This window comes from Hypanus sabinus, chromosome 15 (assembly GCF_030144855.1).
Source record: "Hypanus sabinus isolate sHypSab1 chromosome 15, sHypSab1.hap1, whole genome shotgun sequence".
Taxonomy (NCBI): Eukaryota; Metazoa; Chordata; class Chondrichthyes; order Myliobatiformes; family Dasyatidae; genus Hypanus; species Hypanus sabinus.
Window position 1 is genome coordinate 18,616,197 of NC_082720.1, and position 12,064 is coordinate 18,628,260.

The 12,064-nt window shown below is 43.3% G+C and overlaps 1 protein-coding gene across 1 annotated transcript in view; it reads right to left on the minus strand.

Annotated features, from left to right (window-relative positions):
• Nucleotides 1-12,064, minus strand: part of shtn3 (shootin 3) — a 172,379-nt gene that overhangs the window by 7,848 nt on the left and 152,467 nt on the right. Inside the window, exons 13-14 of the mRNA XM_059990769.1 lie at nucleotides 9,281-9,298; nucleotides 3,036-3,095 (exon numbers count right to left, since the gene is read on the minus strand). Coding sequence (XP_059846752.1) covers nucleotides 3,036-3,095; nucleotides 9,281-9,298 — 78 coding nt within the window. The remainder of the gene's footprint in view (nucleotides 1-3,035; nucleotides 3,096-9,280; nucleotides 9,299-12,064) is intronic.

Below are 12,064 nucleotides of genomic sequence, written 5' to 3' on the forward strand. Positions count from 1 at the left end.
AGCCAGAAGACTCCCAAGCTGGAGGAGTGGGGAACGAGCCACACCCGGGCAAAGTACAGCAGCGCTGAGGGCATTTCACACCTGAAGACCAGGTTATTCCCAGTTATCGAGAGGGAGTGTTCTCCCCACAGTCCCAATTTCTGGTTTTCCTTCCACGTCTGAGCCAGCCAATTCCTATTACACACCATGGCCCCTGCAAACCAGATCCCCAGTACCTACAGGTCATCAGATAGTGCATCTAACTGTGATGAGTATACTGGGGAAAGGTTACCGTAGGCCTAACTGACAAGGTGAATAATTTACTCAGGCCTGCACTAGATGTTAATATAATAAATACTTTGGCAGAGAGTCGCCACCTTATGACCCGGCGTTAACAACAGTTCACCTCCTGTCTGACCATGATAATAAAGTCAGAGAATAGTACTCCTCACTGTGATTTACATAGAGTTTTTTAGATCCTTGTTCATTTTGTGAATGAGTGGTTGGTGCAGGATTAGTACACTTTAGTAGTGAGTGGAAAGGCTGAACAAAACTGATAGCAGTTCTCCCTCATATTTATTTATTTTATTGAGATAGAGCACAAATAGACCCTTCCAGCCCATCGAGCCATGTCACCCAGCTATCCCCCATTTAATCTCAGCCTAATCACCAGACACTTTACAATGGCCAGTTAACCTGGACTGTGGGGGGGGGAGGAAACCGGAGCACCCGGAGGAAACCTGCCCGGTCACAGGGATTACGTACAAACTCCCTACAGTAGCAGGAATTGAACCCTGGTCTTCCGCACTGTAAAGCGCTGTGCTAACCCCTTCACTGCTGGGCCACCCTAATGCTGGGCCTCGCAGGGGATTTCCTATTTATTAAGGTCTCCTGCTGAAAGTAATACAGAAAATTTGTGAACATCTAACTCAAGGAGGGTCTGGATAATGAGCTTCATTGTGTGGCTAAACAGGGGTGATTACTTCCAGGCTGACTTACACAGAGAGCTTGGTTTATATGACAATGAAAAATTGCAAGTAACTTCATTTAGTATTTCTATTATTTTAGTAAAAACAAAGTATTACAATACAAACACATGCCATTGATTTAATTTTACTATACAGTGCATGTTTATTATGTTAGGAAGTAGGGCTTTGCTTCAGTAAGGAAAGGAAGTATATCATCTTGGCAAATTGCCTCACAGCTTTTGCTTTGGGCTGCAAGTTTGTTGGAAGGTCACATGAACGGGGTGCTCATTTTCCACTGAGCTACAGAGGGTGATTAGGACCAACCCCACAGCAAAGATCAAGATATTATTCATAGGATGGCTACGACTGATTAGGTTGTTCAGCCCTTCATTCTGAATGTCATGGCAGTTATAACATTAGGGAACTCCACGATACCAGAAAAGTCATTGCTCTGTGGTGAGAAATGGTGTTGGTTTTGTGCCAGGCTTTCCCATATTGAAATTCTCCTGTGTGCAAGGCCAAAAATCTCTTACACAGCTGACCGTGTGCACCTCGAGGACACGGAAGGTTTTCTGTGTTCATTCTGAGACAGTAACCAGAGACCCTGAGGAACTAATGGACTGAGTCCTGTAGGCTGTTGGTCGTTGGTGCAGTGGCAGTGGGGAGGGTAGTCAAGGGGTGAAGAGATGGCTGAGGCCAGTAGGATGGGAGGGGTAGGAGCTGGTAAGAAGAGGAGTGGGTTTGAGATCATCGGAAGTACGGTGGGTGGGACTGAGCAGAGTCGGGGGTGTAGGGTAGCTCATTAGCACACTAAACTTTGAGTATGATGGGGTTTCTGTCACCGTTGTGGGGCAAGGAAAAGCGGGCTGAGCTTTCAAATGCTCATGATGTTCACTACCGAGAAGTTGGATTTCACACTTCTTTTGGTAACGTCTGTTCTGTAGACACTACCTATGGTGGGGGAGTCCAAGACCGGAGGACACAAACTCAGAATCGAGGGGCATTTTTTGTTGGAACGGAGATGAGGAGGAATTTCTTTGGCCTGAGAGTGGTGAATCTGGGGAGTTCATCGCCACAGGCGGCTGTGGAGACCTGGCCATTGGGTATATTTAGAGCAGAAGTTGATAGATTCTTGATTGGTCAGGGCATGAAGGCAGGGGACTGGGGCCGAGAGGGAAAATGGATCAGCCGTGATGGAGCAGACTTGATGGGCCAAATGGCCTAATGGACTATTGGGTCCAAAGGGCATGTTTCCAACATGCATGAATCTAAGTGGGTTGAGGCCATTCGAATCCTCTTTGTGACGGCCGTAGTACAGCGCCAGGAAAGGCTGTGACTCAAGCACCTCTGTGACACCGTGCTGTGGACTCATCGTGGGGCGAGCGATTGCTGCATGCAGGTTGTAATTTAACGAAGAGGCTACGAACTGGGAAAGGAGCAAACTAATAGAGTTTACTCAGCACTGAAAGCTGAGGCTGGAGGATGCTGTGTGTAAAATGCCACATTGCTACCCTCAAACAGACACTTGAAAACCCAGTGATGGTGCCGATTTTCAATAAAGGAAGAACAAAGACCGATGGAGAGAATGTGTGTTTCAAGAGCTGTGACATCTTTAGGAAGATGTCAATCGTACTAACGGAGTGACTGGGCTGATTCCCTGATGGATGCAATTTCACCCAGAAATGATTGCTGGCGCGACCTAACCCAGATATAACTGCTTTTGCGAGCAAGAGAAAATCTGCAGGTGCTGGAAATCCAAACAACACCCATTTTGTGAAATGAGTTCCACCAGCATTTTGCGTGTATGACTGCTTTTGTGCGGGATTTGAAAAAGCACACTGAAATGGATCCTATTTCTGAACTTTGGTGCTAGCTTGAAATACGCAGGCAACACTTCAACTGAATCCATTGTTATTACCGCAATATTTTATTTTATCAAAATAAAATGCTTCAGGCAGCATCTGGAGAGGGAAACGGACGGCCGATATTTCGAGTTGAGAACACTCATTTGGTGTGCTGCTTTTACTTTTATTACAATGATTAAATCTGTGCCGGCAAAGGAAGGGTTAAAAGAGTTTGCTACTTTACCAAGATCCCCTTCAGCTCATCCATGGCGCTCTCCTGCGTCTTCTCGTCCGCTGGCGGTGGCTTTCAGGATCAAAACAAACACACAGCGGGTATGAATAATAGCCTTGCAGCAAGGCTGTATCCCTCAGCCACGCAGTGTGCAGTGTCTGCCACATCCCCTGGGCAGGCGAATACCTCTCCTCATCACCGCACAGCTGCCCCCCATCTGCCACCTCCTTCCAGCCTCACTATTTATCTAGGCACTGTGCTTCAGAGGTTTACACCAGGCACTTCAGCTTCCTATAGAAACCATCTACAGTTCAGCAGGGACTGCTTCATCTCGGAACAGAAATGAGGAATGTTGAAAGCCATTCCTCGTCTTGCTCCGGGGTTTACTGCCTACAGTTAACTGTAATGTGCCACTTGGAATCTAGAAATGTTTCAATTAGAACGCTTGCTTCGGTCTCTTTGATTTCTCTACCTCTTTTCGATAATCCATCCAGACCTACCACCATTAAAATAAATTATGCTTACATGAAATACCTAGAGGAAAAATCTAATATTACCTTGCAGTGCATGCTATTCTAATAGTGTTGAACATTTAACTCTTACTCAGGCCAATATTGGATTAAACCCTGTACGATGTTCAGATGCACATATCCACTCTTTTATATATTTGTACCCAGTAGAACCAAGATTGGCACAGAATCAGAAGGATAGTGAAAGAACTGGGAGCTTTCTTTATTGGTTCGATGCATGGCGTAAGAGTGTTACCTTGGGGTCTGCATGTGGCACTAATTTATGGTTCAGAACTTCTCCTACAACCTTAGCCTATGGGTTGTAACAATGGTAATACACACACACACACACACACACACACACACACACACACACACACACACACACACACACACACACACACACACACACACACACACACACACACACACACACACACACACACACACCCTAGAGGAACTCAGCAGGTCAGGCAGCATCTATGCATCTATGGTAATATTGGCCCAGATTTTGCTGGTTAGCACCAGGGGTTCCAAATGCCAACAATTAGCTGCTTGGACAGCAGCAAATTCCAGATACCCCCACATATGTTCTCTAGTAAGGAATTCCTGGGCTTGGAGATTGATTTGACAGTGCAGTATCCTGTTGACTTACACGGGCATTCTGAGGTGAGGAGGAAGGTGAGTTTTTCTTTCCCAATTCTCTTGCTTTAGTTCATTTTAAAATATTTAAGTGTTTGCAGTTTTTTTTTTGTTTTAAAATTAACTTTTTTAAAGATTATTTTTCAAATGTATTAAAGTCCCATACTGTCAGAAACATTACAGAATAGATATTCACCCCACATGGCTTTTACAGCCTCCAGGTCTAAGGACCAACGCTCGAAGCTTTGGGGCACTTTTAGGGGCAGGGTCCCTGCTGCTGGAGGCAACTCCAAAAGTGGAACCAAATCTCCTAGAACTTGCTGAGCCTCGGTGATGGTGGATGAGGAGCAACACTGGATCAACCACGTCTTACTCAAGTTTCCTCATGCTCATCTTCATTGTACTTCAAAATAGATCAAAGATACATGAGGTGGGACTGATCTGATAAAGACAACTGGGACCCCTTCCCCAGGAATCACTGAGTTAAAAAATGGTTATGGTGAGGTAGGAATGTCTTCAGTATGGAGTTGTTACTTGTTCTGTGTCAGTAAGATACAGCTGGTCCCATCCCAGTGCAATGTCTTCCACTTTAGACATTTATCCAGCTCCTTTTTGAATGCTACAATCACATCTGCTTTCAATTGATTCTGGACTCAACAATTCCTGTGAATAAGCTGAGCTTTCTCCTCATGTCTCTTTTGGGACTTTAGCTAATTACTCTATGTGCCCCAGTTCGTGATACCACCATTAGTGGAAACAGTCTCTCTCCATCTAATCTGTCTCAATCCCCTTCAGACTTCCTGGCTTTATTTCCACACCTTTCATTCTCATGGGAAGGTACCCAGACTACAATTGAAGTACCTTTAAATTGCTCAATTATAGTTTTGCTGTTTGGTTATCTAAGCAGATAGATTCTGCCCTTGATCAGTCCAGGATATTCCCATTCTCTGGCATCCCAAGGTCCTCCAGCATCATTACTGCCATTCCCTGCTTTTCCTCCTTCCCCACATTTTATGAACACTCTGAAACTGGGAATATTAACCTATTCCTGCCCGTTAATGGTCAACAAGACTCTGTATAACTCTTTCATAGACCTTCTGATCCTCTATCTTAATCTTCTCCTGCCTAAAAATGTCTTAAATCTTGCTCTTTCTCTCATTTTTGTAATTTCTAATAATACTTTCTCAAACTCAAACCCTGCTGGACTTGTTTAAAACTCTCCAAACAACACTGACAACATTTCTGGGAGGTCAACCAGATCGGTTGAGGTTCAGTCTTTGTGACCTGCAGAGATTAGCGGAAACGTTGTGATAAAATTAAAGACATGATCTGCTGTGACTTGGCGAGGTAGGGTTCCATGCTTCAACTGTGCTGTCTTCACTACCCCGGTATTCTGAAACCTTCCCTCCAGCCACATTTTTATTTGTGCTCTCCCTTGCTATTTTTACACTCCTCGTGCCTCGTGGCAATCAAGAAACTTGAAATAATAACTTCTGATATTATGTCTCTCTCGTATCCTCTTGCTGGATCCCACTGATTTTCACCCACATTATTGGTACTATTATGGACCGTGTGCTTGGCAGGGACAGAATTTTCAGAACTCCCCTTCTAGAATTTTCAACAGTTGCTCAGTGATATCCTGGCACCAAGTGGACAACATGCTATCTTGGAATCAGTTCTGAAAGCACAGAACGTTGTCCTCTGTCCCAAATATAGAAACACTATTGCTCTCTATTCTATAGCCGAGTGATGCCGTTAGGGCATTCCCCAGTGGAAATCCTCCCACATTAGCACCCTGAAGTGATTACTAGTTGGACTGTGCTTCCAGGGGTCTCCTTTAACTACCTGGCTCCTCCTGATTTGCGGGATCATCATCTCCTTTTACACACAGCCTTGCAGGCTCACCCTGGTGGCATCAGCTGCTGCTGGAGCTCCAAAACTCCTCCCGCTGACGACACTTCCTGCATCTGTGGTTGTCCAGGGTACGTGAAGCATCCCAGAGTTTATAAGTGATGCAGGATATGAATTCCACAGGTTTCACGGGCTCAGTCGTACCTCTTTCTATTAGATTAAATCAACAGACAGGAAGAATGGAGTCTTCTACTCACTCCAGAAAAAAAACTATAGAACTCTGTGCAGCTGTTTCAGCAAATCGCTTCTTTACAATAACTAAAACTCTGCTTCTTACACTCATTCAGAGCTTAATATGGCTCTGTTCCCCGTGATTTTACCCCATGATATTCTTTCATGGGTACCACCAATTTATTTGAATCAGACTTCTTTTTTAACCTGGAATAGGATTACAAAACTTTTACTTATTTTTACAAATCCAATACAAATCTAGAAAAAAGGGGAATTCCCCATGCACATCTTCAAAGAGCCAGTGATTGATAAAGTTTAGATTTTTATATTTTTTGATCAAGGCGGTCTAATTTTTAAAACTGTACGTTGGAGTTCACATAGCCACGGAAACCCCAGCAAAGCAAGAGTGATTCGAAAGGCTATATTCCCTGAGCGAATCCACGTGAAGAGCAGAGCATCCTTAAGACAGCAGCCTGCCAAGCCTTGACATTGATTGACAGCTGAGCCCAAGCTGCCATGTCAAATATCTGCACATTTGAAGCATGGAACCCTACCTCACCACGTCATAGGAGATCATGTCTTTAATTTTATCATGGTCTCCCACCTCCCTTATTAAAGGAACAGGATCAGGACCCAAGTGATCCTTGTAAGTCTGACACCCCAGCCATGTGGCATTGCATTGTATTTTCAGAATATTCACTTAAACACTGCTGCAGACAGTTCGGACCATACCCAGACTCTCAAGTGTGGAGATAAAGAATCAGCCATGTCTGTGTGGTGAACTACATATACCTGTCTGGACACGACCCCCCCCCCACCCCGCTGACTGCTCCTGTGGCTCCTCCCACTGACCCCGGTATAAAGGCGTTTGGAGACACAGCCCTGGCCTCAGTCTCCAGGATGTTGTGTGGTGGTCAATTGCTGCTTGTTCTTTCTTCCACCCAGCCAATAAAAGCCTATATCTTGCCTCTCGTCTCCGAGAGTTTTTGATGGTGCATCAGTCTGCAGTTATGCTCAGGAATAAATCTGTATAGTTGATCGTAATTAAGGAGGATAAAGCAGTTTCCAAACCCCGCAGCTAGCTAGTTCTGAAGAAGGCAGAGGGTCATCACATGATGGTAAAAAAGGACTCTAAATTTAAAACTATCCTCGGATACATTAAACTTAAATCTGAGCCAAAAAGGCTTCTCCGCTGTTACAAGTGGTTAAAAACACCAGGTGCCAAATGAGCTAAAGAGTCTAGAGTTTCCATTACCTGGTTACCTCTACTAGTTAGAGGTGAGAATGGTAAACTATAATCCTCTTGTTGGAATCGCCTACCAGCATGCTGTTGTTTCTGTTCCAACACAAATAACTACCTATAATGTGAGTAGTCAGGCCAATGGAATTATAGTCCATGAATTCACATCTTTAAGGTGGGAGAGTTATCAGGGAAAAAAGAAACTCGTCTGCAGAACAGAAGAATCCCACAGGGAAATCACCCGGCATCACTCCAGTCCGACTCCTGAAATAATGAAGGACCACAACCTTCTGGATCAGAGCCAGGCCCGTACCAGGAGTAATAATTCTCTGAGCTACCAGTATTTCAATCATCTCAATATTCCCATTCCTCATTTTGGAGAGCGTAACAAAATTCTGCCCCATTCCAGATCAGTCCCTTCACGTGGAAAACAAAATAAAACAAATTATTGCATTGAGATGTCATCAAGAAAGCATGAACTCTTTCTTTCTCTGTTCACTGATGCAGCCTGACCTGCTGAAGACTTCCAGCATCTGCAGTTTATATTCAGATTTACAGCATTTGAGTGTTCTTGTTTTTTCTAACATTTAGGAGATGCTGGACAAAGGAATTCAGATCTCCCGCCACACCCCATTCCCATGTGGTAAGGGCACTGCTGTCTCATTAGGCGTTCCTGCTAGCTTTACACATGCACACACAGAGTGCCTAGAGAGATTTTCAGGAGAACTGAATCCATAATGAAACTCCTCACACCATTTTTACAAGTGCCTGACTGTAACCCCAAATCAATGTTAGCATTCATCTCTAGAGGACAAGAATATCAAAGCAAGAATGTAATGCTAAGGCTTCATAATGCACTGGTCAGAGTACATCTCAAGTATGGTGAGCAATTTTTGGGCTCCATGTCAAGAAAGCACGTGTCAGCATTGGAGAGGTCCGGAGGAGGCTCACGAGTATGATTCTGGGAATGAAAGGGTTAACATTTGAGGTGTGTTTCGTGGCTCTGGGCCTGTACTCACTGGAGTTTAAAAAAATAGTTGGGAGGGGGAGGGAATTTCATTGAAACATGCCATACATTGTAAGGCGTTGACAGAGTGGACGTGGAGAGAATGCTTCCAATAGTCAGAGAGTCTGGGACCAGAGGGTACAGTCATCCTTTTGGAACAGAGGTGAAGAGGAATTTCTACAGCCAGAGAGTGGTAAATCTGTGGAATCCATTGCCACAGGTGGCCGTGGAGGGCAAGTCACTGGGTATATTTAAAGCAGATTAAGGTCTTGATTAGTAAGGGCATTAAAGGATACAGGGAGAGGATGAGAGAATAGAGATCGAGGAAAAATAGATCAGCCATGATTGAACAGACTCGATGGGCTGAATAACCTTATTTTCTGCTATATCTTATGGTCTTGTTTATTACAGCTTCAGAAAGTATATTTGAAAATGAAGTGCAAATCTTTTCCTTTATATATGATTTTAATTGTTTACTTAAAACAAAGCCCAAGTATTTTTCTTAAAGAGTAGAGTCTTTGGAGCCTCAAATCAAACTGTAGGCAGAATTTTTGAATATTTTTAAGGCAGAGATAGATAGATTCTTGATACAGAAAAGGGTTGATTAGTAGGCATGTGGAGTTCATCAAATCACCTGAATCTAACAAATGGTGGAGCAGGCTTTAGGGGACAAATGGCCTACTTTTAATCGAATGTTCGTATGTTTGTGCAGGATGAGCTTCCAGAACATGAGGTTGGCAGGTTGAGGGATGGGGAACAGAAGGTGCAGAAGTCCTACCTTGTGGCTAACGTTCCTCTTCAGGATGGAAACCATCAATCAGCCAGCAAGAATGAAGAGGAAAATCACTGTGAAAAATCTCCCAATGTCTAAAGTGAAACAAACTGCCCAGTAATCAAAGCATATTTCAAACATAAACCTTAACAACAGGCAAGAAGTAGCTATTTGACTCTACCTAACAGTTGTCTGATGGATAGAATTCTTGATGCTAGAAACGAAACAAAATTTGAACATGGGTACAAGGGACTATTCCAAAAGTTTTTAACAATGGTAATGGGGGAACAAATGGATTAAAGTTAATGGCGAGAATGTGTTACAGAATAAATTTTACATCCCTTTCATTGCAGCTCATATTGAAGTAAGCCAAGCACATCAATGGGCATGAAGACTGGATGTGAAGCAAAACTTAAATGATCTAAAGGGATTCAGTTGATTGGAGGATAAGCATTATGTCTCTTCAGTCTTGTGATTTTTCTATCTGGTTCAAAACAATTCTTCATGTCTTGAGCTGCCTTGGAGTTAAGTGGCCTGAGCAAAGTGCCTGATGGCCCACTCCTGCTTTCAGCCATGTTGCCGAAATGAGATGGGAACTGTACTGAAATGAATGCTCTGAGACAATTAGCTAGGGCCACAAGCATAGAGAGAGCAAAGCCTGATTCCCTGCAAAACACTCAGCTCCTGGATCAACCTCGTTTCCAGGTGCCTGATGTTTTTACTTCTGACTGTCAATAGTGAGAGTGCTCAAGAAATGGCATAATCGGAGCTCCAACATGATGTATTGGAGTTTGCCAGCTTTGATCTCATTTTTAAAATGCTTACTTTTCAGATTGATGAATTTCAAGTTGTTTCAATAACCACATTGAAATGGACTAAAGTTTTTGAAATGGAGTCAGGTTAACATTTAATATTGCACATGCACCCTAGTTACTGAATTATCCTTCCTGCTTTTCCACAAACATTTATGTCACGTGGCCGGCTATCTTGTTTCACAACTAAACTGGAAAAACAAGAAGGGCCATGTGCGCTCAGCAGGTCCGCGAAAAGAGAAGTACGGAGAGGGGACATTTCAGGTCAAAGGTCCAGAACCAGATGGATTCCGATGGCTTTTGGATCCAAAACCTTAACTCTGTTTCTCTTTCCACTGATCTTTACTGACCTGCTGAATGTTTTCAGCTTTTCCTCTTTTTGTTTCAGATTTCCAAGCTCCACCATTCTTGATTTTCACTGTCGACATTTACATTAGTTTGTCCTGTCAGTGAACACTCTCATGTTACTTGCTTATTATTAGGCAGAGTGGCCTACTGGAGCCACTCATCAGTACAATATTCTAGCTGAGGATAGTTGATGTGCCTTGCAGCTGATGTTCCCCTTCAGAGTGGAAGCCAACATTCAGCCAACAAGAAAGAAGGGGAAAGATACACTGTGAAAAATCTCCCAATGTCTAAAATAAACCAAACTGCCTAGCGATCAAAGCATGTTTTAAAAGATTGGCCTAATCCAATCTCCATTTGGCCCAACCCATCTCATCTAGCAGCTGAACAGAATTCCCGATGGTAGAAACAAAATCAGTGCTCTTACCTCAGTGCCTACAGTTGGATGTCACTAGGATATTATCTGTTCTGAGGGATTCCACTGCCTATTCCCAAAGGACTATGTTAAGTGATAAATATAGTTGCAAGGAATAAGCGAGAGATTCAGATATCCACCTACATACTTAATTTGATGATCTCTCTCTCTAGCAGGAGGTAAGAATATTTGGTAAGGTACTGATCGGAAGAGTTCGTTGCTTTGACTGGTGCAGTTGCTATGTGTTTGATGATGTCCTTACTGACCTTAATACACATATAAAGTCATCAAACTTTTGCAAAAGTGCTTCACTTGCAGCAAAGGATCGTTTGAATGCTGTCACTTGACTATCTGCCTGTCCCCCTGGGGGAAGAGGACTTTTACCTTCTGTCCAGCTCTTCAACACTCCCTCTCCAGAGCCACCAACAGAATTAGCCTGTCACCTCTGCTACAGTTAGCCATGGCTTTCACAAAGCTGTGACTGACTTCTTGCAATCAAAATTACATCAGCTTTATGAAGAAAAGACACTAGTTCCATCGGCAACAACCTGCTTTAATTGATGCTAGTCTCTTAGGAAATCAGGACTTGTGGATCTGCATTCTGCCTGGGAACAGTACAGGTGAGAAGCTCAAGCTGTGTATACCTCTATCCAAAGTCAGTGATGCCTAGGGTTAATCATGTAGTGTGATTTCAGCACAGCTTTGACAGCATTATTCAATGTCGTCCATCTTATCTCTTAACATAGTGAGATGCAGTAGACTAATTCTTGGTATCTGTACGATCATCATTCTACTGACTCCACCCCCAGAGTCATGTGCCCCTTCTGGACAATGTACGAATTTTATTTCAACAGAATGCAGGGCAACCTCTCTCTGCAGACTCTGTTTGACCTGGTTTTAACTCTTCACTTTTGTGGAAGTGTTTGATGAACCTGTTGTCACTCTGACATTAACTGTAACAAAACCTTGGGCTCACATATTTATCTAAAAGTGATGAAAAAATGCTGCACTATTTGCAGAACTGCTAGTTAGAAGGGAAAGGGTAGAAAGGTTCTTCCAATGTTGAGGACTTTTTAACTCATAACAGAATGCAGACTGAATAAACCACGCAAACTATTCCATCCACTTGATAAAAATTTAAACAAGAAGATTTGACAATAAGTAACATGAGTACTGGAATTACAATTCAGTAAATGCACTGCAGGCTCCTTCCTCCTC